General features: G+C 57.1%; 5 protein-coding genes across 7 annotated transcripts; all 5 read right to left on the reverse strand.

Moving 5' to 3' along the window:
- Positions 1 to 477: 477 nt before the first annotated feature.
- On the reverse strand, positions 478 to 4259 carry LOC132085629 (uncharacterized). The gene is made up of 3 exons (XM_059491078.1): positions 3941 to 4259; positions 1989 to 2987; positions 478 to 1812 (listed from the first exon to the last, which is right to left on the reverse strand). The coding sequence occupies exons 1-3, from the start codon at positions 3953 to 3955 to the stop codon at positions 961 to 963; spliced, it is 1866 nt and encodes a 621-aa protein (XP_059347061.1). The 5' UTR covers positions 3956 to 4259; the 3' UTR covers positions 478 to 960.
- Positions 4260 to 9680: 5421 nt separating this feature from the next.
- LOC132085667 (uncharacterized) lies at positions 9681 to 12960 on the reverse strand. Its single transcript, XM_059491123.1, has 3 exons — positions 12877 to 12960; positions 11439 to 12435; positions 9681 to 11089 (listed from the first exon to the last, which is right to left on the reverse strand). Exons 1-3 carry the CDS (start codon positions 12889 to 12891, stop codon positions 10119 to 10121), a joined length of 1983 nt encoding a protein of 660 aa, XP_059347106.1. The 5' UTR covers positions 12892 to 12960; the 3' UTR covers positions 9681 to 10118.
- A 531-nt stretch (positions 12961 to 13491) lies between these two features.
- Positions 13492 to 15029, reverse strand: LOC132085669 (uncharacterized). Its single transcript, XM_059491127.1, has 2 exons — positions 14370 to 15029; positions 13492 to 13765 (listed from the first exon to the last, which is right to left on the reverse strand). The coding sequence occupies exons 1-2, from the start codon at positions 15027 to 15029 to the stop codon at positions 13715 to 13717; spliced, it is 711 nt and encodes a 236-aa protein (XP_059347110.1). The 3' UTR covers positions 13492 to 13714.
- A 6-nt stretch (positions 15030 to 15035) lies between these two features.
- Positions 15036 to 18948, reverse strand: LOC132085666 (uncharacterized). The gene is made up of 4 exons (XM_059491122.1): positions 18191 to 18948; positions 17121 to 17789; positions 15801 to 16805; positions 15036 to 15377 (listed from the first exon to the last, which is right to left on the reverse strand). Exons 1-4 carry the CDS (start codon positions 18878 to 18880, stop codon positions 15036 to 15038), a joined length of 2706 nt encoding a protein of 901 aa, XP_059347105.1. The 5' UTR covers positions 18881 to 18948.
- LOC132085668 (uncharacterized) lies at positions 18948 to 22447 on the reverse strand. 3 transcript variants are annotated; one of them, XM_059491124.1, is made up of 4 exons: positions 21862 to 21949; positions 21149 to 21275; positions 19652 to 20641; positions 18948 to 19201 (listed from the first exon to the last, which is right to left on the reverse strand). In XM_059491124.1, the coding sequence occupies exons 3-4, from the start codon at positions 20354 to 20356 to the stop codon at positions 18950 to 18952; spliced, it is 957 nt and encodes a 318-aa protein (XP_059347107.1). In that variant the 5' UTR covers positions 20357 to 20641; positions 21149 to 21275; positions 21862 to 21949; the 3' UTR covers positions 18948 to 18949. The 3 variants fall into 3 exon arrangements, with proteins under 3 accessions (XP_059347107.1, XP_059347109.1, XP_059347108.1); XM_059491126.1 differs by lacking the exons at positions 21149 to 21275; positions 21862 to 21949 and adding an exon at positions 22347 to 22447; XM_059491125.1 differs by lacking the exon at positions 21862 to 21949 and having other exon boundaries at positions 21149 to 21353.
- Between the last annotated feature and the right edge of the window lie 2282 nt (positions 22448 to 24729).

A 24729-nucleotide genomic window follows, 5' to 3' on the forward strand; every position in this document is an offset into this window, starting at 1 on the left:
CTGAAAACACCTTCCAGGCAACCTCCAGCAGTTTATCCATGTCTTCAACTCCCTTTATATTTTCTTATGTCATTTGAAGCCTGACCCACACAAAACAAAACCAGGTGTGCTTTACCATCAGCTGATTCATCAGTATACTTGATGGCAGTTTCTCTCCACCTGTTTAAAAAATCAGTGGGTGATTCATCATAATTTTGCCTCACTTGGTAAAGCTTTGACCAATTCACAGCTTTAGAGACCACATGTTTTAACCCACATACCACAAGGCTTTGATATAATTTTAATTTTGCCATCTGCTTGGGTGTATTTGCCTCCCACCCAGGATTTTCATGGGGAAATATCTCAGTGACAGCGCCTTGAAGCAGTTCCCTCACTGTGCTCCCCTCAGGGAACATGTAGGTGGATTTATTGAGCACTCGTCTCTCGATGGGGTAAAGTGATGTGTCTGACACAGAGCTCAGATCAGCCCAGTCTGAATTATAAAGAGAATATTAATTAATTTATTTATTTATAAGCTGTACAGTGCACAAAGGAACTGATAGATTACATTGCACCAACCAGCAGCTACAAGGAATCACCGATAATCAATATCAGTATCAAATACCATATCAAATTGCCGCAGATTGATAACAATGCGTAAAAGACAATACAAAAGTGCAAAAGGCAATAAAAAAGTACAAAAAGGCAATACAAAACTGCAGAAGCCAATACAGAATTGCAGAAGCCAATCATAAATTTGCAATTTATGACCTGGCTCTGCTGCACAGTGGAAAGCTGGAAGCTCTTGAGGGGACTCATTCAGCCATGTCCCCTCTCCCTGTGACATAACTCCAGGAATTCCCAACAGAATTTGGGACAGTATCACTGAAAATTCCCTGTAAAATTCCCCAAATCTGTCTCAAATTCTACACGGGGAGGGCACAGGTGACAGCAGCGATGTCTCCAATGATGTCATTGCCCCTATGTGAAACTTTCCTGCAGCAGCCTTGGGATGTCTTCCCAGGCTTTTTGGCACCGCTCGGCCACTGCGCGTCTGCCAGGGCCATCCAGGACTACATAGGGACTCAAGAGGATGTTGTCAATGACCTCAAGTGTCCCCAGAAGGTGCTCCTTGACCAGGTGCGTGCTGGCCTCCCACAGCTGCTCAAACTTGGCCACTTTGGCCATCAAGGCCTGAAGGACATCAGGGGACGCCTCATTTATCCCCTTCAGGAGGGCCTCGATGTCCCTGAGCTGCCACTCCATGTTCCAGTTGAACAAGATGGCTCCATCACACACAGCCACCAAGCGCTGCAGCGGCTCCAGGGCCAACTCTGACCAATGTCCCCTCCTGGTGGCCACCCCAGCCTCTGCCCTGGTTTTATTGGCGGCTGCTGCCACCCGGGCACTGTGTGTGGCCATTTGCCAGGTCACCTCCTCCTCGTCTAGGGCCACCATCAGCTGCTGGTCCGTGATTACCTTCCTGTGGTTGTCACGGAGCTTGGTGGCCTCCCTGGCCAGCCAGTCCCAGCTGTCCACAAGCTTGGCCACCAACTCCCGCCAGGTGCTGGCTGCAGCTCTCACATTGGCCCAGGTGATCCTGGAGGTGGCCCAGAGGGTGGCCAGGGCCCTTCTCAGGGAGGGGACACCAGGGTGGCCCAGGGAGGTGACATCACCTTGGTTCAGGATTGCACGGAGGCTCCGGCTGAATCTCTTCAGGTTCTCATACAGGGAGTCTGGGAACTTGCCCCAGTGTGGCCCCGTCACAGTGGCCACCACCTCGCCCAGGGTGGCCACCACGGCCACCACCACCTGCAGCTGTGGAGGCGACACCTGGAGAGGTGACAGGGGAGGTGTCAGGGACCTGGTGGCACTTATGGCTTCCTGCAGTGGCCTCGTACCCCTGTGGGGTGCCCTTTGTCACCCTCTTGTCCCTGCTGCCCCCCCCCGCCCTCCAGCCCCCGTGCCCCTTCCGTCCCCCAATGTCCCCTCCCTCCGCCGTCTCTCACCTTTTGGGGCACCATGCTCATTGGGGACACCTTGGGGATTCTCTGGGGACACTCCGGGGGTCGAAGGAGCCTTGGGATGTCCTCGATGGCTCTTTGGCACCGCTCGGCGACCCCACAGGCACTGGAGCTGATGGGATCACCATCGAACAAGAACTTGATGGCCTCAAGCGTCCCCTCCAGGTGACCCTTGACCAGGCGGGCGTTGGCCTCACACAGCCGCTCGGCCTCAGCCACCTTGGCCACCAAGTCCTTGCGGACATTGTGGGATGCCTCATCTGTCCTCTCCAGGGCAGCCTTGATGACCTTCATCAGGCGCCGCAGGTCGCGGGGGAGCACGGTGGCTTCGTCACACGCAGCCACCAAGTGCTCCAGCAGCCCCAGGGCCGCCTCCACCCGCTGTCTATCCATAGTGGCCTCGCTGGCAGCCTCCATGGCATGTCCCCTCCCCTGGGCTTCATGCCCAGCCACGACCTCAGCCTCCTCCTTCCTGCCCAGGGCCTGACCCAGCTTCCCCATGTTTTCCTGAGCTGTCCCATAACGGGCAGCCATGGCCTGCATCTCCCTGGCCCGGGTGTCAGTGCTGGCCACCCTGTCAGCCACTTTGGTGGCCAAATCCCTGCAGGCATTGCGCAGCTTGGTGGCTGTCCCGGCCAGCTTGGCCCAGCTTTTCACAAGCAGTGACACCGACTCCTGCCACTTGTTGGCTGTCCCTATCACACAGAACTGGGTGGTCCCTGGGGTGCTCTCCCAGGCAGCCAGGGCCTGGCTCAGGGGGATGAGAGAGTCATCATCATCAGAGTTGACATGGCGGTACCACCAGGTGCCCTCAGTGCGGTGCAGGGTGACCTGGAGATTCTCAATGAAATCCTTCAGGTCCCTGTACACGCAGTTTCCGAAGTCGTTCAGCAGCAGAATCCCCTCCCATCTGGGCAGGAGGGCCACCAGCTCGCCCAGGGTGGCCATCACAGTGACCTGTGGCTGCAGCAGGGCCGGGGACAGCTGGGGAGGGGACAGCAAAGGTGTCAGGGACCTGGTGGCACCTGTGTTGTACTGAGGTGCCCCCTGCCCCTGAGGCTTCTCCTTTGTCCCCCTCCCTGGAGGGCTCTGCCGCCTGTCTGTCCCTCCCTTGTTCCCTCTGCCACCCCCCTGACCCCTCTGCTGTCCCCTCTGCTCTCGAGGGTCCAGGTCACTGTGACTCCCAGATACATGAAAAATATCTTTTCCTAGCCCGGGCACTTAAAGATATCTAGGTTATTTATTGCATCTTATTTATAAAAATTTTTCTCCTCCCCTGCTGAAGCCCATCCAGCAGGACAGTTCCAGGCACACTGCCTGGCCCCGGGGCAGGGTTATGTCTTTATACTAAAAACTACGTGTACAATATTTACAATTTCTTTCCAATACCTATCATCTATGTTAGACAGTGAGCTCCTACTCTAAACCAATCTAAAAGTGCCCACATCAGAGCAGAAGATGGAGGCAGAGAAGAAGGAGAAAGGCTGGACACGCTCAAATCCTTCCACCTTGCCTCCAAAACCCCCATTCTAGAAACCCCAAAAATCTATTTTTTTTACCCCGTGATAATTTCACTATTATGCTACTTAAACTGCTGTGGCTTGCTGGTCTTCGTACAAGGCTGGTAATTTTCTCCACGGGTCATAATCAACCCCACAGGTGTTCTGGGCTCTGTGCCAGGGTTTCTGAGCCCCCTGGCCGGGCTCTTGGCCGTTCTGGACACCCAGAGGGATGTCCCGAGTTGCGACACTCTGCCACCCCCCTGCTGTCCCCTCTGCCACCCTCTCATAGCCCCTGCCACCCCCGGTCCCCTCTGCTGTCCCCTCTGCCACTCTCCTCTCCCCTCTGCTGTCCCCTCTGCCACCCCGCGCCAGTCCCCGGGTCCCCTCCCCCGCCGCCTCCCCCCATTTCCCCCTCCCCCTCCCCTCCAATCGCACCTCTTTGGGCTCCATGGTCACTGGTGACACCTTGGGGACACCTTGGGGACGCTGCGGTGGCGAAGGAGCCCCGAGACCAGTGCCAATCCCGGCCCAGAACCGGCTCCGGGAACGGCGCCAAGCAAATAGCGGAGCCGCCTCAGGAAGGGCCGGAAAGGGGCTGGGCGCCCGCCCTTTCCAGTACCGCCCTTATCCATGGAAGCGCCAGGATTTGGGCGCTTTGGCTCAATCACAGGGGATTTAGGATCCATCCCCAGTTGATTTAGGCTCCATCCCGCCATTTCCAGACGGATTCCGCCGTTCCTGGCGGGATTTATGAGGCAACGCGGAGCGCTCTGGGGGGCACACAGAATTGCCCTCAACAAAGATGGCGGCACAGGGGCCCTGTCGTGCAGCGCGGATCACTCAAAACCCGCGCCCCGCAGAAGTACTGGCGGAAGTTTCCCCCGGAGCGGTGTCGGCGGCCGCTTCCGGTAGAAACGCGGTGCATTGTGGGCATTGTGGCCCCGGTGGGGACCAGCGGAGAGGCGGAGCGGGGCTGTGGCCGCCGGGGGGGGGGCGGTTCGGGAATTTGGGGGCGCCGAGGGAGCCCTGAGACCCACCCCGGCAGCGCGAGATGGGCGACCCCCCCGCGGTCAGCACCGGGAGCGGGGGCCGGGAGCGATGAGGAGGGGGCTGGGAGGATTTTGAGGGAATTGCGGGGGAGGGGGGGATTGGGGGGTCCTGAGGGAGATTTGGGCGTCCTGAGGGGATTTGAGAGGATCTAATGTGATTTGGGTGGTCCTGAGGGGGCTTGGGGGTGTCGTGAGGGAGAATTGGGGTCCTCAAGGAGAATGGGTGGTCCTGAGGGGATCTGGGGAGTACTGTGGTGGCTTGGAGGGGGTTTGTGAGGGGACTGAGGGGATGTGAGGGGCCTTGGGGGTACTGAGGGGGAACTGAGGGGGTTTGGGGCGTCCTGAGGGGATGTGAGGGGTCGTGAGAGGTTTTGGGGAATCCTGAGGGGATCTGGGGGGTCCTGAGTGAGAACTGGGGGTTCTGAGGGGACCTTGGGCGGGTGTGAGGGGTGAACAGGGGGTCCTGAGGGGACATGTGGAGTCATCAGGGGATTGGAAGGGTTGTGAGGGGATTTTGGGGGGTTAGAGGGAGAATTGAGGATCCTGAGGGGATTTAGGGGATCCTGAGAGTATCTGGAGGGTCCTGAGGGTCTTTGGGGGGTCCTGAGGGAGAACTGGGCAGGTTGTGAAGGGTTTTACGGTGGATTTTGGCAGGTTCTGAGGGAGAATTGAGGGTCCTGATGGGGTTTTGGGGGATCTGGGGGGATCATGAGGGGGTTAGGGGGGAATTTTGGGGGGTTGTGAGGGGATTGGCGGGTCCTGAGGGGATTTGGGGGCGTCATGAGGGAATCTGCATGGATTCTGAGATTTTTGAGGGTCCTGAGTAGTTTTGGGGGGGACACTGAGGGAGACCTGGGGGTCCTGAGGGGGTTTGGGGGTGGTGAGAGGACTTGGCAGCGTTCTGAGGAAGTTTTTGGTGGGAATTTTGGGGCGTCCTGAGGGATTTCGGTGGTCCTGAGGGGGTTCAGAGGTATCTTGGGGGTTCCCGACTGGGTTTCGGGCATCCCGAGTGGATGTTAGGGGGCCCCTGAGTGGATTTTGTGGGTCCCTGACTGGATTTGGGGCAATTTTGCGGGAATTTGGGGTCATTTTGGGGTCCATGAATGGATTTGGAGGATTTTTGGGATCACTGACTAGATTTTGGGGTATTTCAGTGTAATTTTGGGGTTCCTGATGAGCTTTTGGGGTATTTTGGTGTAATTTTGTGGTAATTTGGTGCAATTTCAGGGTCCCTGATGGGATTTCAGCGTATTTTGGTGCCATTTTTGGGGTGATTTGGTGTAATTTTGTGGTGTGTTTTGGTGTTTTGGTGGAATTTTGGAGTATTTTGGTGTATCTTGGTTTGAACAGACAGGTGTGTGCTGAGGAAGGCAGGAGACCCCCTAAATGGAAAATGTGAACCCCCTCCCTCTGAATTGTTATAAATTTGAAATGAAAAGGCTCTCAGGCAAAGATATGGGAGCAGGAATAACTGTTCTTAATTTGGGAAGGGAAATAAATAAAATAAAATATTAAAATTAAAAGAAGTAAAGAAACAAAAATAAGAATAAAAATAGCAATAAGAATAAAAATAAAGCCAGAAAAAAATGAGGTAAAAATAAAATAAAATATAAAAAAAATTACTAAATAATAAAAGGATAGAAACAAAAGTAAGAAAAAAAATAAAATTAAGAATAAAAATAAAATACAATATACAATAATAAAAGTAAAATGAAATAATGAAAATTAAAATTATAGAAATAAAAATATAAATAAGATAGAAATAAAATGAATGATAAAATAAAAAAAATTTAAAATAATTTAAAACTATATAAAAACAAAGTAAACATAAGAATAAAAATAATAAAGTCAAAAATAACAATAATAAAAAAAGACAAAAAAATAAAGTAAAAGTAAGAAGAAAGCTGCTCCTCTGGGAATTGCAGTGGCAAAGGCTGCTGTCGTGTTCCAACCTCAGATTCCATCCAGGTAGGAATGCTTGGCTCCTCCCCTTGGGTGGAGCATCTCCCAATGGGATGATGTAATCCCATCATCCATGCAGTGATACTGTACGGCCCATTAACAGCAGAGAATTTAGAATAATGGCCCATGAACAGCATGTAATCAATAATTAATTACCCATTAGCAGCAGAGAATTATTAATTAATGGCCTTGTCCTACGTTCCAATATAGAATGTATTCTATTCCCATCCCCAAGAGCTTGCTGGCACTGGGAGGGGCATTGGTTTATGGTTTTTCCTGATCTCCTGTAATGAACCTGTTGTCATTATAGTGCAAGAGTTCTATTGTCATTACGTTGCAAAGGTTCCATATCGCTAGAGTTTCGTACCTCCTTGATGTCTCTTGTAGGCAGCTCCTCCAGGCACTGACTCTTCCTTGTCCTCACAGCAGCCAACTGATTCCAGTTCCCTCAGCCAACCAATACACTCTTTTATAACACTCTTCTTATGGGCTACTGTAGTGAAACCCACAAGTTTAGCCAGGGCCCCATGGAGAATCTGAATAATAGAAATGCTGACACAGCAGCAAAGAAGCTTCCTGACTCCAGGGACATCTGCCCTATAACCTATCCCTAAAACCATGTAAGGCAATATCTTGTTAACCCTACTATTGGTCACTTATGGTCACTCTAACCTTTGCCATTGGTCAAGACTGGAACTGGGCCAAGGCTATAAAAGTAGCATACTGTACCCCTACTAACTTGGAAGAAGAAGAGCTGAGACCCTTCACGGACCCCTCCAATAAAGCCATACTCGTGAAACAGCCGGCATCTTCTCCTCCTCTCTCTACTGTCTGCTGGAGCCTCAAGCCAAGGGCAAGCTACCTGGCAAGCAAAGCTGAAATCATAAGAGCTGGCTAATCACTATAAGAGCTGAATATCCCCCTGCTTGCGAGGGGCTGACCCGCGGCCTGGGTCTGAGCGAGCTGGCCTCTGGCACTCAGTCCCCATGGGGCTGAGCTCTGGAGCTGTCATAGCTTGCCCTAGGATAAGACCAATTAAGGCTCATTAAGCTATAGCTGTGGCCTGTTAAAATCAGGCCTTCTCCAAATCTCTAATAATTGGCTCAGCTGCAACTCATTAGGGGGTAAGATTACTTTCTCCATTACCTTTATTTACTTATATTCTATCCCCCTACATGAACCCATCAATTCCATGCACTGAGCAGCAGCTCCCGTTCAAAATCTCACTGATTGCTCCCAGCTTCCCCAACCTTCCAATCTGACACCAAAAAAGATGTTACTGTGAAATCTTTCCAGGTCACATAGAAATTGTAGTTTCCTGTTTGACAGCTGAAAACAACTTACCTGCCATTGTTACTAGGTAAACACAATATTGCTTCTCAGATAAAATCAGAGCATGGAGCAAGTGAAGCAGGCAGGAAAGGAAAAAAATAATTGTCAAAACAGCATCAATATGTTCCAAAATAAAACTAAAATTGTCCAGCTCTTCTACTCACTAATTTTTTCAGAGACAGTTGCAAAGGAAGCTCACTATCTTAGTGAGGCTTAATTAATTGAAATCATGACTCAGAGATAACTCCCTCCAGGAGCCATTTCTGTTTGATGGGCAATCAAGGACCAATCATGACTCAAAAGGATATCAGCCTATTGGGAGATGCTCTGCCCAGGGGGAAGGAGCTCAGCATCCCCACCTGGATATAATCTGGGCTTTGGGACAGAACAGGCAGCCCTTACCCACTGGTTTCCAGAGGACAAGAGCTGCCAGATCGTTTCTACAGGATCACCACTTCAACAAGACCATTTCATCTGGACTGCTACCAGTGCCCTAACCAGCAGGGTGTCAGGATATATTCTGACTCTGTCAGTAGTTTTATTTTGTATTATTGCATGTCTTTTGGGTTTTTTTCCCTTTTCCTAATAAATTGTATTTCTGACTTGGAGTGTCTCACTGCTTTTGCTTTCAAACCAGAACATAATTTTGGCGCCCAACGTAGGACACCAACATTTTTGCTCAAGGACCTGGTTACTCTGGGTGGGTAATGCAGAAGGACAGGGAAACCCCTTGTGTACCACAAAGAGACCTAATTTTAATGAGATCTGTGTGTAAGGTTTCATTCTGTATTTTATATATATCTATATATATCTATACATCTATATATCTTTTACGTTCATTATTATGTGCATTATACATTTATATATATTTTTCTTTTGTGGTTCATGTATTTTGGGATTTTTTCCCTTTGTGTAAAAACTTGTATTTCTGACTTGGAGTCTCTCACTGCTTTTGCTTTCAAACCAGAACAACTGGCCACTGGTGATGGTTGTTTGGCTTGATTGACCAATTGCATTCACATGTATGTTGTGACTGTCAGGCAAGGGCCATGGGTTTTTCTTAGTAGTAAAGGATGGTATAACAAAGGGATTGATCAGCCTGCTGCAATCATGGAGTCAATGCTCATTATTCCCCGCTGGGCACCGCTGCTACAACAGGGACTGATGATTTTTCTTTCAGCACTGGACAGTCCTTTTTCCAATGTCCCCATTTTTTACAGGATGCTCTCTGGTCCTTCTCCACAGGGGAAGCTTTCTTGGGTCACTTTTCCTGAGTTGCCTTCTTGCTAGTCTGGGATTAACTCTTTCAGTTGGGCCTCTGTCTCAAAACACCTTCCAGGCAACCTCCAGGAGTTTATCTGTGTCTTGAACTCCCTTTATCTTTTCTTCTTATATAATTTGAAGCCTGACCCACACAAAACAAAACCAGATGTGCTTTCGCATCAGCTGATTCACTATATAGGTCAGTATATTTGAAGGCATTCACCTGTTTAAAAAATCAGTGGGTGATTCATCATAATTTTGCCTCACTTGATAAAGCCTTTTCCAATTTACAGCTTTAGAGACCCCCAGTTTTATCCCACATTCCATGAGGCTTTGATATAATTTTAATTTTGCCATCTGCTCGGGTGTATTTGCATCCCACCCAGGGTTTTCAAGGGGAAATATCTCTGTGACAGTGCCTTGAAGCAGCTCTCTGGCTGTGCTCCCCTCAAGGAATGTTGGGATGAATTTATTGACCACTTGTCTCTCAATGGGGCCATGTAATTGGTCTAAAACAGAGTTCAGATCAGCCCAGGCTGATTTATATAGAGGATATTTATCTGTTTATTTATTAATAGGCAGTATGGTGCACACATGAACTGATAGATTATATTGCACCAACCAGCAACTACAAGGAATCATCGATAATCAATATCAGTATCAAATACTATATCAAATTTCTGGTGATCAATAAAAATGTGTAAAAGGCAATACAAAAGTGCAGAAGCCAATGCAGAATTCCAGAAGCCAATGCAGAATTGCAGAAGCCAATTACTAAATTGTCATTTATACCCTGCTCTGCTGCAGGCACAGTGGAAAGCTGGAAGTTCTTGAGGGGACACTTTCACCCATGTCCCCAGTCCCTGAGTGTCCCCAGTGATGTCACCCCAGGAATTCCCATCAGGATTTGGGGCAATTTCAATGAAAATTCCCAAAAACTTCCCCAGACTTGTCTCAATTACTGCACAGGGAAGGCACAGGTGACCACAGCGATGTCCCCAATGATGTCACTGCCGCGATGAAGTCATAGCAGTGACATCACTGTCCTGAAGCAGCCTTGGGATTTCCTCGATGGCTTTTTGGCACCGGTCAGCCACCGCACGGCTGCCAGGGCCATTGGGGCCACCACAGCCACCATAGGGACTCAAGAGGAGGTCGTGGATGTCCCCAGGTGTCCCCAGAAGGTGATGCTTGAACAGGCAGGTGCTGGCCTCCCACAGCTGCTCAGCCTTGGCCACTTTGGCCACCAAGTCCTCGGGGACATCGGGGGATGCCTCCTTTGTCCCCTCCAGGGCAGCCTCGATGTCCCTGAGCTGGCACTCCATGTAACTGATAAACTCACTGCCGTTGTCACACGCATCCACCAAGCGCTGCAGTGGCTCCAGGGCCATTTCTGCCCAATGTCTCCTCCTGATGGCTGCCCTCACCGGCCTGGGGGCCACCACAGCCTCTCCCATGGCCTCACTGGTGGCCGCCATCACCTGGGCACTGTGCGTGGCCCCTGCCGAGGCCTCCTCATCCCTGTCCAGGGCCACCAACAGCTGCTGGGCTGTGGCTGCCAGGTTGTCCCCAGCTGTGCCCCTGTGGATGGCCTTGTCCTGCTGGTCCCTGGCCCAGGCGAGGGCTGCGTCCTCGCAGGCATCACAGAGCTTGGTGATCTCCTCAAACAGCTGTTTCCATCTCTCCTCACATGCAGCCACCAACTCCCGCCAGGTGTTGCCTGTGGCTCTCACATCGGCCCAGGTGGCCCCCAGGGTGGCCCCGAGGGTGGCCAGGGCCTGGCCCAGGGAGGGGACACCAGGGTCATCCAGGGAGCTGACACCGGGGCGTTCCAGGTGAAGATCCTCAGGGCCGCGTGCAGCAACTTTGGGGGCGCACAGCGCCGCATGCCCCGGTGTGGCCCGGTCACAGTGGCTGTCACCTCGCCCAGAGTGGCCACCACGGAGACCAGAGCCTCCAGCAGCTGGGAAAGGGACGGCTAAGGAGGGGATAGGGGAAATATCAGGGAGCTGGTGGCATTTGTGGCCTCCTGCAGTGGCCGCTGTGCCCTCCTGGGGTCCCCTTTGTCCCACCCCTGGAGAGTTCTGCAGTCCCCTCTGTCATCCCCTGTCTCCTCTGCCACCCCCAGCCCCAACTGCTGTTCCCTATACCACCCCCTGCCACCACACTCAGCCCCTGCCACCCCCTGCTGTTCCTTCTGCCATCCCTCCTATCCTCATCCCCCCATGTCCCCCCATCCTCCAAGCCCCATTACCCCTCCCCCTCTCTGTCACCTCCTCCCCAGTGTCCCCTCTGTTCCCCTCTCCACCCCCTCCCCCCCGCCTCACCTCTTGGAGCTCCATGCTCACTGGGGACACATTGGGGATGCTCTGGGGGTCGAAGGAGCCTTGGAATGTCCTCGATGGCTCTTTGGCACCATTCAGACACCTCACAGGCACTGGGGCTGGCGGGACCACCAGTGAAATAGAACTTGCTGGTGCCTGGAACTGCCCTCAGGAGGTGATCCGTGGCCAGGCGCCTCTTGGCCTCCCACAGCTGCTCGGCCATGGCCACCTTGGCCACCAAGTCCTCGGGGACATTGGGTGATGCTTCACTTGTCCCCTTCAGGGCGGCCTTGGTGTCCCAGAGCAGGCACTGCAGCTCCTGGGGGACTGCGGTGGCTTCATCACATGCGGCCACCAAGCGCTCCAGCAGCCCCAGGGCCGCCTCTGCCTGCTGCCTCTCCATGGTGGCCCTTGTTGCCTCTCTGGCAGCCACCCTGGCATCTCTCCTCACCTGGGTTTCATACCTGTCCTCCATCTCGGCCCCCTCCTCCCTGACCAGGGCCTGACCCAGCTCCACCATGTTTTCCTGAGCTGTCCCATCATGGGCAGCCAGGGCCTGCAAGTCCCTTGCCCAGGCAGTGGCAGAGGCCTCCCTGTCAGCCGCCTCAGTGACGACCTCCCTGCAGGCGTTGCAAAGCTCAGTGGCTGTCCTGGCCAGCTCAGCCCATCTGTACACATGCACAGACACCGACCACTGCCACTCGCTGGCCGCCTTTGTCACATTGTCCCAGGTGGTCCCTCGGGTGCTCTCACAGGCAGCCAGGGCCCGGCTGAGGGAGGTGACAGGGTCATCATCACCAGAGGTGACACTGTGGCGCCACCAGGTGTTATCAGTGCAGTATAGGGTGAAGCGAAGGTTGCTGGTGAAATTCTTCAGATCCCAGTACAGGCACTTTGGGACGTGCAGATTCATCTCCTCATCCTGCCTGGGCAGGCTGGCCAGCAGCTCACCCAGGATGACCACGACAGTGACCTCTGGCTGCAGCAGGGCTGGAGACAGCTTGGGAGGGGACAAGGAGGTGTCAGGGACCTGGTGGCACTAATGGCCTCCTGCGGTGGCCTCGGTTCTCCCCCGGGGTCCACCCTGTCTGCTCCCTTAAGGGCTCTGCTGTCCCCACTGTCTGTTTGTCACCCCCTTGTACCCTCTGCCACCCCCAATCACCACACTCATAGCACCTGCCTCCCTCTGCGGCTCCTTCTGCCACCCCCTGCCAGCTCCCATGTCCCCCCACCCCGTGTCCCCCTCATCCACAACTGCCCCCTCCCCATGCTTTGTCCTCCATCCCTCTATCCCCTCACCCTTTCCTGCCACTACCCCCACCCCCTTTACGACCCCCTGTGCCCTCTTGCCACCCCCATGTCCCCTCCATTGCCCATTGCTCCTGCTGCTCCGTGTCCCTGTCCCCTCCCCCTCAGTGTCCCCTCTGTCCCCCTGTCCCACCTCTTGGTGCTCCATGCTCACTGGGGACACCTTGGGGACACTCTGGGGATGCTCTGGGGGTCAACAGAGCCTTGCGATGTACTCCATGGCTCTTTGGCACTGCTCAGCCACCCCACAGGCACTGGGGCTGGTGGGACCATCACCATTGAAATGAAAAATAATGCTGCCTTGAAGTGTCTCCTCCAGGTGATCCTTGGCTAGGCGGGCGTTGGCCTCCCACAGCCACTCGGCCACAGCCACCTTGGCCACCAAGTCCTCAGAGACTTTGGGGGACGCCTTAATTGTCCCCTTCAGGGCAGCCTTGATGGCCTTCAGCAGGCACTGCAGCTCCCGGGGGAACGCGGTGGCTTCGTCACACGCGGCCACCAAGCGCTCCAGCAGCCCCAGGGCCGCCTCCACCCGCTGTCTCACCATGGTGGCCCTTCTTGCCTTGCTGGCAGCCATCCTGGCCTTTCTCCTCACCTGGGCTTCATGCCCGGCCACCACCTCGGCCCCCTCCTCCCTGCCCAGGGCCTGACCCAGCTCCACCACGTTTTCCTGAGCTGTCCCATCACGGGCAGCCTCGTCCTGCAGCTCCCTGGCCCGGCTGGTGGCGGTGGCTGCCCTATCGGCTGCCTTGGTGGCCAAATCCCTGCAGGCATTGGGGAGCTTGGTGGCTATCCTGGCCAGCCTGGCCCAGCTGTTCACAAGCGCATTTACCAACCCCTGCCAATTCCTGGCTGCCACTGTCACACGCTTCTGGGATGTCCCTGGGGTGCTCTCCCAGGCAGCCAGGGCCTGGCTAAGGGAGGTGACAGGGTCATCATCATCCCAGGTGACAGTGTGGTGCCTCCAGTCTTCAGTGCAGTGCCGGGTGTCCCAGAGCTCCCAGGTGAGGATCCTCAGGTCCCTGTAAAAGTCACTTGGACACGTGAACAGCAGATTAATCTCATCCTCACTGGGCAGGGTGGCCAGCAGCTCACCCAGGATGGCCACGACAGTGACCTGTGGCTGCAGAAGGGCCGGGGACAGCTGGGCAGGGAACAGGGGAGGTGTCAGGGACCTCGTGGAATTTGTGGCCTCCTGGGGTGGCCCCAGGCTGCTGAGTAGTCCTTTGTTCCCTCCATCCCTTTGTCAGCCTCTTGCTTCCTCTACCACCCCTTACCCCTCCCCTTGTAGTCCCTCCCGCCCCCCGCCCCTCTGCTGTCCCCTCTGCAACCCCCTACCACGACACTCATAGCCCCTTCCACCCCTCACTGTCCCCTCTGCCACTGCCCACCAGCCCCCGTGTCCCCACCACCCCATGTCCCTCCCATTTTCCACAGCCTCTTCTCTGCCAGTGTCCCTCCTCCTGTCACCGCCCACCTTCCCGCCACTCCCTCCTATACCCTTTGGGATCCCCTGTCCCCTCCTGCCACCCCTGTGACCCCCCCATCCCCAACTGCCCCCTCCCCCCCCAGTGTCCCCTCTGTCCCCCCTCTCCACTCCCCCCCAACCCCTCCTCCCCACCGCACCTCTTGGAGCTCCATGGTCACTGGGAACACCTTGGGGACACCTTGGGGACACTCCAGGGGTCGAAGGAGCCTTGGAATGTCCTCGATGGCTCTTTGGCACCGCTCAGTCACCTCATGGGCACTGAGGCTGGCGGGACCACCAGGGAACAAGAACTTGATGATGTCTTGAACTGTCTTTGCCAGGTGATCCTTGGCCAGGCAGGCGTTGGCCTCACACAGCCGCTCGGCGTCGGCCACCTTGGCCACCAAGTCCTTGGGGACATCAAGAGACGCCTCATTTGTCTCCTTCAGGGCGGCCTCAATGTCCCTGAGCAGGCGCTGCAGCTCCCGGGGGAACGCGGTGGCTTCGTCACACACAGCCGCCAAGCGCCCCAGCAGCCCCAGGGCCACGCCTGCCTGCTGTCTCTCCATGGTGGCCCTTGTTGCCTCGCTGGCAGACACCTTGACCTCCCTCCTCACCCAAGCTTCATGCCTGGCCACCACATCAGCCCCCTCCTCCCTGCCCAGGGCCTGACCCAGCTCTACAATATTTTCCTGAGCTGTCCCATAACGGGCAGCCTCATCCTGCAGGGCCCTGGCCCGGGCGTTGTAGAAGGCCACCCTGTCAGCCGCATCATTGGCCACCTCCTTCCAGGCGCTGCACAGCTTGGTGGCCTTCATGGCCAGCTAGGCCCAGCTGTACATGAGCATAGACACCGACTGCTGCCACTTGCTGGCCACCATTGTCACATCATCCCAGGTAGTCCATGGCGTGCTCTTGTAGGCAGCCAGGGCCTGGCTCAGGGAGGTGAGACGGTCATCATCATTGGAGGTGACATTGCGGCAACACCAGGTTGCATCAGTGCCGTACAGGGTGGCCCAGAGATTCGAGGTGAATTCCTCCAGTTCCCAGTACAGGCACCCTGGGGACACCAGCAGCATCTCCTCATCCAGATTGGGCAGGGTGGCCAGCAACTCGCCCACGATGGCCACCACGGTGACCTGTGGCTGCAGCAGGGCCGGGGACAGCTGGGGAGGGGACAGGGGAGGTGTCAGGAACCTCGTGGCACTTACAGCCTCCTGGAGTGGCCCCAGTGCCCTCCCAGGGTCCCCTTTGTCCCCTCCATCCCTCTGTCAGCCTCCTGTTCCCTCTGCCACCACCCTGCCCCTATGCTGTCCCGTCTGCCACTCCCTACCACCACACTTGTAGCCTCTGCCACCCCCCACTTTCCCCTCTGGCACCCCCTTTGTCCCTACCACCCTGCATCCCTCCCATCCCCCACTGTCCCCTCCACCTGTCACCTCCCCATTTCCTGCCACACTCTCCTGTCCCCTTTGTGACACCCTGTCCCCTCCTGACACCCCCGTGACCCCCCCCATCCTCCATTGCCCCCTCTGCTCCCCCCAGTGTCCCCTCTGTCCGCCTCTCTATCCCCCCCACCCCCCTCGCACCTCTTGGGGCTCCATGTCCACTGGGGACACCCTGGGGACGCTCTGGGGACACTCCGGGGGTCGAAGGAGCCTTGGGATGTCCTTGATGACTCTTTGGCACCGCTCAGCCACCCCGCGGTAATGGAGGCTGTTAGGACCATAACCGTAATAGAACGTATTGATGTCGTTAAGTGTCCCCTCCAGGTGACCCTTGACCAGGCGGGCGTTGGCCTCCCACAGCCACTCGGCCACAGCCACCTTGACCACCAAGTCCTCGGGGACATCGGGGGACACCACATTTGTCCCCTTCAGGGCAGCCTCGATGGCCCCAACTCTGCACTGCAGCTCCCGGGGGAACGCAGTGGCTTCGTCACACGCAGCCACCAAGCGCTCCAGCAGCCCCAGGGCCACCTTCACCCGCTTTCTCACCATGGTGGCCCTTCTTGCCTCGCTGGCAGCCACCCTGGCCTTTCTCCTCACCTGGGCTTCACGCCTGGCCACCACCTCGGCCCCCTCCTCCCTGCCCAGGGCCTGACCCAGCTCCACCATGTTTTCCTGAGCTGTCCCATAACGAGCAGCCTCGTCCTGCAGCTCCCTGGCCTGGGCAGTGGCGGTGGCCACCCTGTCGGCTGCCTCAGTGGCCACCTCCCTCCAGGTGTTGCGGAGCTGGGTGGCTTTCCTGGCCAGCTGGGCCCAGTTGTCCACAAGCACAGCCACCGACTGCTGCCACTTGCTGGCTGCCATTGTCACACGGTTCTGAGGGGGCCATGGGGTGCTCCTGAAGGCGGCCAGGGCCTGGCTAAAGGAGGTGACAGGTCCATCATCGTCGGAGGTGACAATGTTGTGCCACCAGGTGTCATCAGTGCAGTGCAGGGTGGCCCGGAGATCCCTGGAGTATTCCTCCAGGTCCCAGCGCAGACACTGTAGGGACATGGCCGCCTCCTGGTCCCACCTGGGCAGGTTGGCCAGCAGCTCACCCAGGATGGCCACGACAGTGACCTGTGGCTGCATCAGGGCCGGGAAAAGCTGAGGAGGAGACAGGGGAAGTGTCAGGGACCTCGTGGCACTTACGGCCTCCTGGGGTCCCCTTTGTTCCCCCCATCCTTTTGTCAGCCTCTTGTTCCCTCTGCCACCCCCTGCCCCTCCCCTCATAGCCCTTCCCACCCTCTGCAGTCCCCTCTGCCACGCCCTACTACCACAGTCGCAGCCCCTGCCACCCCCCACTGTCCACTCTGCCCCCCCCGCCAGCACTCATGTCCCCTCCCCCCCGTGACCCCCATCCCTCATTGGCCTCTACCCCTCCAGTGTCCACTCTGATCCCCTCTCCCTCCCCCATCGCACCTCTTGGAGCTCCATGGTCATTGGGGACACCTTGGGGACACCTTGGGGATGATCCCGGTATCGAAGGAGCCTTGGGATGTCCTTGATGGCTCTTTGGTACCGCTCAGCCACCTCATCGGCAAAGCAGCTGAGATCACGAAAATGGCAATCGAAGGCGGTGATGTCATCAAGTGCCCCCAGCAGGTGATCCTTGGCCAGGCGCGCGTTGGCCTCCCACAGCCGCTCGGCCACGGCCACCTTGGCCACCAAGTCCTCGGGGACATTGGGGGATGCTTCACTTATCCCCTTCAGGGCAGCCTTGATGTCCCCAACCCTGCGCTGCAGCTCTCTGAGGAACGCGGTGGTTTCGTCACATGCGGCCACCAAGCGCTCCAGCAGCCCCAAGGCCACCTCCACCCGCTGTCTCTCCATGGTGTAAGAGTCATCATCATCATCATCATTGGAAGTGGGAGGGTCATCATAATCCCAGGTGACATCGCGGCGCCACCAGGTGTCATCAATATAGTACAAGCTCTCCCACAGCTCTCTGGTGAAATTTTTTAGGTCCGAGAACAGGCCCTCTGGGGACATGGGCAGCAGCATCTCCTTGTCCTGCCTGGGCAGGTTGGCCAGCAGCTCACACAGGGTGGCCACCACGGTGACCTGTGGCTGCAGCAAGGCAAGGGAGAGCTGGGGAGGGGACAGGGGAGGTTTCAGGGACCTCATGGCGCTTACAGCCTCCTGGGGTGGCCCCAGTGCCCTCCCAGGGTCCCCTTTGTCCCCTCCATCCCTTTGTCAGCATTTTGTTCCCTCTGCCACCCCCTGCCCCCACTGCTGTCCCCTCTGCCACCCATTGGCAGCCCCTGCATCCTCCCCCCCCACCCCGTGTCCCCCCATCCCCCACTGCCCCCTCCTCCCCCGTTTCCCCTCCCCCTCTCTGTCACCTCCCCTCTTCCTGCCACTCCCTCCTGTCTCCCTTGTTACCCCGTCCCCTCCTGCCACCCCCCATGACCCCTCCATTCCCCATTGCCCCCTCCACCCCAGGGTCCCCTCTCTCTCCATTTCTTCTCTCCCCCCTCCCCCGGTCACACCTCTTCAATCTCCATAGTCTCTGGGGACACCGTGGGGATCCTCTTGGGACGCTCCAGGGGTTGAAGGAGCCTTGGGATGTCCTCGATGACTCTTTGGCACCACTCGGCCACTTCACAGGCACTGGGGCTGGCGAGACCACCAGGGAACAAGAACTTGGTGATGTCGTCAAGTGCTGCCACCAGGTGATCCTTGCCCAGGCGGGCGTTGGCCTCCCACAGCCGCTCGGCCACGGCCACCTTGGCCACCAAGTCCTCGGGGACATTGATGGACTGCATCTTTGTCCCCTCCAGAGTGGCCTTGGTGTCCCTGAGCAGGCGCTGCAGCTCCCGGGGAAACGCGGTGGCTTCGTCACACCCGGCCACCAAGCGCTCCAGCAGCCCCAGGGCCACCTCCAGCCGCTGTCTCACCATGGTGGCCCTTCTTGCCTCGATGGCAGCCACCCTGGCCTCTCTCCTCACCTGGGCTCCATGCCCGGCCACCACCTCCATCCCCTCCTCCCTGCCCAGGGCCTGACCCAGCCCTACCATGTTTTCTTGAGCTGTCCAATAACGGGCAGCCTCATCCTGCAGGGCCCTGGCCCGGGCGGTGGCGGTGGCCGCCCTGTCGGCCACCTTAGTGGCCAAATCCCTGCAGGTGTTGCGGAGCTTGGTGGCCGCCCTGGCCAGCTGGGCCCAGCTGTTCATGAGCATAGACACCGACCGCTGCCACTCGCTGGTCGCCCGTCTTACATGGAAACAGGTGGTCCATCTGGTGCTCTTTTAGCCAGCCAGGGTCCGGCTCAGGGAGGTGGGAGGGTCATCGTCATTGAACGTGACACTGCGGCACCACCAGGCGGCATCAAAGCGATACAAGGTGGTCTGGAGCTCCCTGGTGAAGTCAATCAGGTCCCAGTACAGGCAGCTTGGAGACAGGAGCAGCATCATCATTGCGTCCAGACTGGGCAGGGTGGCCAGCAGCTCGCCCAGGATGGCCACCACGGTGACCTGTGGCTGCAGCAGGGCTGGGGACAGCTGGGGAGGGGACAGGAGAGGTGTCAGGGACAGGTGGCACATAGGCCTCCTGAGGCGGCCCCCTGCCCCCGAGGGATCCCCTTTCTCCCTTCTGTCTGTCAACTTCTTGTTCCCTCTGCTACCCCCTGCCCCTCCCCTCTTAGCCTCTCCTGCCCCCTGCCCCTCTGCCACCCCCCTGCCCGCACTGTCACCACTCTGCCACCCTCTACCACCACACCAATAGCCCACGCCACCTCGCATGTCCCCATCCTCCCGTGTCCTCCCTATCCTCTACTGCCCCATTCCTCCACGTGTCCTCTCCCCTTCTCTGTCACCTCCCCACTTCTTGCCACTCCCTCCTGTCCCCTTTGCAACCCCTGTCCCCTCTATCCTCCACTGCCCCCTCCACCCCCCCGTGCCTCCTCTCCCTGCCATGTGTCCCCTCTGTCCCTCTCTCCCCGACCGTCGCACCTCTTGGGGCTCCATGCTCACTCGGGACACCTTGGAGACACCTTGGGGACGCTCTGGGGGTCGAAGGAGCCTTGGGATGTCCTCGATGGCTCTTTGGCACCACTCCGCCACCCCGCGGCAACGGGGGCTGTCAGGAGCACAACCATAATAGAAGTCGATCATGTCTGGAAGTGTCCCTCCCAGGTGATCCTTGGCCAGGCGGGCGTTGGCCTCCCACAGCCACTCGGCCACGGCCACCTTGGCAATCAAGGCATTGGGGACATCACAGGACACCTCATTTGTCCCCTTCAGGGCAGCCTCGATGTCCCCAACCCTGTGCTGCAGCTCTCTGAGGAACGTGGTGGCTTCATCACACGCGGCCACCAAGCGCTCCAGCAGCCCCAGGGCCGCCTCCACCCACTGTCTCAACACGGTGGCCCTTGTTGCCTTGCTGGCAGCCATCCTGGCCTCTCTCCTCACCCAGGATTCATGCCCAGCCACCACCTCGGCCCCCTCCTCCCTGCCCAGGGCCTGACCCAGCTCCACCATGTTTTCCTGAGCTGTCCCATAACGGGCAGCCTCATCCTGCAGCTCCCTGGCCTGGGCAGTGGCCGCCTCGGTGACCACCTCCCTCCAGGTGTTGCGGAGCTCGGTGGCTTTCCTCGCCAGCTCGGCCCAGCTGTTCACAAGTGCAGCCACCAACCCCTGCCACTTCCTGGTTGCCATTGTCACATGGTTCTGGGAGATCCATGGCGTGCTCTTGTAGGCAGCCAGGGCCTGGCTCAGGGAGGTGACAGGGTCATCATCATTCACGGTGACATTCTGGTGCCTCCAGGTGTCATCAATACAGTACAGGGTGGTCCAGAGCTCATTGGTGAATTCCTCCAGGTCCTAGTACAGGTGCAATGGGGACACGGGCAGCATCTGCTCATCCTGCCTGGGCAGGTTGGCCAGCAGCTCGCCCAGCATGGCCACCATGGTGACCTGTGGCTGCAGCAGGGCTGGGGACAGCTGGGGAGGAGACAGGGAAGGTGTCAGGGACCTGGTGGCACTTAGGGCCTCCTGTGGTGTCCCCTGCCCCTGAGGGGTCTCCTCTGTCACCTCCGTTCCTTTGTCAGCCTCTTGCCCCCTCTGCACCACCCCTGCTCCTCTCCTTGTAGCCCCTCTCGGCCCCTGTCCCTCTGCCCTCCGTTCTGCCACCCTCTACCCCCACAGCTGTCCCCTCTGCCACCTGCTGGCCCTCTGCTGTCCCCTCTCCAACCCCCCTCGCTCCCACTGCTGTCCCCTCTGCCACCCCCCACTAGCCCTCGTGTCCCCTCTCCCTCAAGTCCCCCCATGCCCCCATCCCCCCGTTTCCAATCCACCCTTCTGGAACCTCCCCCCTTCCTGCCATTCCTTCCAGTCCCCTTTGTTACCTCCTGTATCCTCCTGCCACCCCCTGTGTCCCCTCCATCCCTCATTTCCCCCTCCCTCCCCAGTGTCCCATCCGTCCACCTCACCTCCCACCCCCCATCGCACCTCTTGGAGCTCCATGTTCACTGGGGACACTTTGGGGACACCCTGGGGACACTCTGGGGGTCGAAGGAGCCTGGGGATGTCCTCAATGACTCTTTGGCACCGCTCAGCCACCTCACAGGCACTGGGGCTGTCAAGACCACCATTGAACAAGAATTCAATGACATCTGGAAGTGTCTTCCCCAGGTGATCCTTGGCCAGGCGGGTGTTGGTCTTCCACAGCAGCTCGGCCATGGCCACCTTGGTCACCAAGGTATTGGGGACATTGATGGACTGCTTCTTTGTCCCCTTCAGGGTGGCCTTGGTGTCCCTGAGCAGGCGCTGCAGCTCCCGGGGGAACGCAGTGGCTTTGTCACACGCAGCCACCAAGCGCTCCAGCAGCCCCAGCGCTGCCTCCAGCCGCTGTCTCACCATGGTGGCCCTTCTTGCCTTGCTGGCAGCCACCATGGCCTTTCTCCTCATCTGGGCTCCATGCCTGGCCACCACCTCAGCCCCCTCCTCCCTGCCCAGAGCTTGACCCAGTTCCACCATGTTTTCCTGAGCTGTCCCATAATGGGCAGCCGTGGCCTGCAGCTCCCTGGCCTGGGCAGTAGCAGTGTCAGCTCTGTAGCCTGCCTCAGTGACCGTCACCCTGCAGGTGTTGCAGAGCTTGGTGGCTGCCCAGGCCAGCTTGGCCCTCCTGCCCTCCGATCCACTGATCGCTGCCACTTCCCGACCTCCATTTCCACACGGAACGAGGTGGTCCATTGGGTGCTCTTGTAGGCGGCCAGGGCCTGGCTGAGGGAGACCGGAGGGTCATCCTCATCCACAGGGACATCCTGGCGCCACCAGGTGCCATCAATGGGATACAGAGTGGCCCGGAGCTCCCTAGTGAAGTCCTCCAGGTCCCGGTACAGGCTCACTGTGGACATGAGCAGCAGCGTCATCTCATCCCGCCTGTGCAGGGTGGCCAGCATCTCGCCCAGGATGGCCACCACGGTGACCTGTGGCTGCAGCAGAGCCAGGGACAGCTGGGGAGGGGACAGGGGAGGTGTCAGGGACCTAGTGGCACTTATGGCCTCCTGCGATGACCCCTGTGCCCTCCCGGGCTCCCCTTTGTCCCCTTCCTGGAGGGCTCTGCTGTCCCCTCTGTCCCTTTGTCACCCCGCACTTTCGCCCCGTGTGCCCCCGACCCCCCACTGCCCCCCCCTTCCCGTCGCACCTCTTGGGGCTCCATGCTCACTGGGGACACCTTGGGATCACCCTGGGGACGCACCGGTGGCGAAGGAGCTCCGGGACCAGCTCCGGTCCCGGCCCAGAACAGGCCCCGGGGTCGGCGCCGGGAAAAGTCAGAGCCGCCTCAGGAGTGACCGGAAAGGCGCGGGGCGGTGTGGCGTCACCGTCCGCCCTTTCCAGTACCGCCCCTATCCGTGGAAAACTCCAGGATTTGGGCGCTTTAGTTGAATCCCAGACGATTTAGGCTCAGCAGAAGGGGATTTAGGCTCCATCCCCAGGGGATTAAGTCCCCACCCCGCCATTTCCAGGCGGACTAATTCCGCTGTTCCCGGCTGGATTTATGAGGGAATGCGGAGCGCTCTGAGGAGCCCACAGAGTTGCCCTCAACCAAGATGGCCGCGCTTCTTCTCTCACGAGACTTCTGGCGAGAAGCGCCAAATGCGGTGCAGACCAATCAGAAGCCGCATTTGGCAGAAGTACTGGCGGAAGTTCCCCCTGCGGCGGCATCGATGGTCGCTTCCGGTAGAGACGCGGTGCATTGTGGGCATTGTGGTCCCGGTGGGGCCCAGCGGCGGCGGAGCGGGGCTGAGGCCGCGTGGGGGCGGGGCGGGAATTTGGGAGCGCCAAGAGAGCCCCGCGACCCGCCCCGGCCGCGCGAGATGGGCGATAGCGACCGCGGTCAGCACCGGGAGCGGGGGGGGCGGTTAGGAGGGGGTTGGGGGATTATGAAGGGATTGGGAGGGGTCCTGAGGGGGTCTGGGGAGTCTTGAGGGAGAACTGGGGGTCCTGAGGGGACTGGGGGGATCTGAGGGACAACTGGGAGGTCGTGAGGGAGAACTGGGGGTCCTGAGAGAATTTAGTGGGTCCTGAGGGACAACGGGGGGTCCTGAAGCGGTTTGGGAGGTTGTGAGGGGATGTGAGGGGGTTTGGGGGCTCTTGAGGTTGAACGGGGGGATCATGAAGGGGTTTGGGGTGAATATTTTGGGGAGTCCTGAGGGAGAATTGGGGGTCCTGAGGGGATTTGGAGCGTTGTGAGGGGATGTGAGGCAGCTGAGGGGATGTGAGGGGCTTTGGAGGGTGCTGAGGGAGAACTGGGTGCTCGTGAAGGTTTTTGGGGAGCTTTTGGGGGGTCTCTATGGGGAATTGGGGTTGTGAGAGGATTTGAGGGGGGTTTTGGGGATTACTGAGGGGATTTTACGGGGTCCTGAGGAGATCTGGGGGGGTCCTGCAGTAATTTGGGGGGAGATTTTGAGGGGTCCTCAGGGGATTTTATGAGGTCCTGAGGGGATTTGTGGGATCCTGACTGGATTTGGGGCAATTTGGGGGGGATTCGGTCTCATTTTGGGTTTCTTGACCAGATTTTGTGGGGATTTGGGGGATTTTGGTAACCCTGACTGGCTTCTGGGATATTTTTGGATAATTCTGTTGTCCCTGACTGGAGTTTTGTGGTATTTTGGGGCTTTTTTTAGGGTATTTTTGGGTAATTTCATGGTCTCTGACTGGAGTTTGGGGGATTTGGGGTAATTTCAAGGTCCCTGACTGGAGATTTGGGGTATTTTTTTGGTATTATGAGGTAATTTCATGGTCCCTGACCTGAGTTTGGGGATTTGAGGTGATTTTGGGGTCCCTGACCAGTTTTTGGGGTCCCTGCTGTTGCGGGGTGTTGCAGCTGGGCTCATCGTGCCCAGGGAGGGCGCAGCTGCTGGCGCCGGGCAGGGGAACAAACGAGAAGGGGCAGGATGGGGATGAAGGACCAGGCAAAGGCAGGGCAGGGGGGTTTTATAGGGGATCCTGGGGGGAGTTGGGGTTCGGGGCAAGGGAGGAGATCTCAGCAACACAAGGAGGGTGGGACCAAGTTCCTGTCCCTTAGGAACAGGGGCACTCCACAACTCCCCAGTTTTTAAACTGATCAATGCATGCTGAATAACTTAAAATAAGGGGATTCTTGGGACTATGACTGAATAGTTTTACAAAACCAAAATGAATATTATTCAGCTAAATTAACAAGGAATAGAAAAGCATTTGAGACTTAATCACAAAGGATAAAGTAACAGAAATGATGATACTTGATTAAATGAATACATTTTTACCTTATGAGTTCACAGCTCAATCTCCTCAGGCTTTTGATCTCACAGGAGAGGTGCAGTTCTTTGGTCTCCTCTTCACGAGGGGCACAGTCTTTAATGTTTGGTCTCAGCTTTGCCACTGGTGTCATGGGTGTTGTTATTGTGAAAAATGAGTATTATAAAATTGGCTTTTCGCAAACATTAAAATGAATATTATATGTGTTATGTTAGAAAGTGATGCTGTGTTAATCCTCTGAAGTAGTGTGGTAAATATAGTTTTAGGCTATAGCATAATATTAAAAT

Source organism: Ammospiza nelsoni, chromosome 31 (genome assembly GCF_027579445.1).
Source record: "Ammospiza nelsoni isolate bAmmNel1 chromosome 31, bAmmNel1.pri, whole genome shotgun sequence".
NCBI lineage: Eukaryota > Metazoa > Chordata > Aves > Passeriformes > Passerellidae > Ammospiza > Ammospiza nelsoni.

Coding starts and splice junctions, on each gene's coding strand:
- LOC132085668 (XM_059491126.1), bottom strand. CDS start 20,356: ATGGCAACCAGGAAGTGGCAGGGGTTGGTGGCTGCACTTGTGAACAGC. Junction 19,202..19,651: donor TGAGCATGGAGCCCCAAGAG/GTGCGACGGTCG, acceptor TCCCCTCCCCAG/CTGTCCCCAGCCCTGCTGCA.
- LOC132085666 (XM_059491122.1), bottom strand. CDS start 18,880: ATGCTCATGAACAGCTGGGCCCAGCTGGCCAGGGCGGCCACCAAGCTC. Junction 16,806..17,120: donor TGACCATGGAGCTCCAAGAG/GTGCGATGGGGG, acceptor TCTCCTCCTCAG/CTTTTCCCGGCCCTGATGCA. Junction 15,378..15,800: donor TGGACATGGAGCCCCAAGAG/GTGCGAGGGGGG, acceptor TCCCCTCCCCAG/CTGTCCCCGGCCCTGCTGCA.
- LOC132085669 (XM_059491127.1), bottom strand. CDS start 15,029: ATGAAGGCCACCAAGCTGTGCAGCGCCTGGAAGGAGGTGGCCAATGAT. Junction 13,766..14,369: donor TGACCATGGAGCTCCAAGAG/GTGCGGTGGGGA, acceptor TGACTTTTACAG/GGACCTGAGGATCCTCACCT.
- LOC132085629 (XM_059491078.1), bottom strand. Junction 1,813..1,988: donor TGAGCATGGTGCCCCAAAAG/GTGAGAGACGGC, acceptor TCACCTCTCCAG/GTGTCGCCTCCACAGCTGCA.
- LOC132085667 (XM_059491123.1), bottom strand. Junction 11,090..11,438: donor TGAGCATGGAGCTCCAAGAG/GTGAGGCGGGGG, acceptor TCCCCTCCTTAG/CCGTCCCTTTCCCAGCTGCT.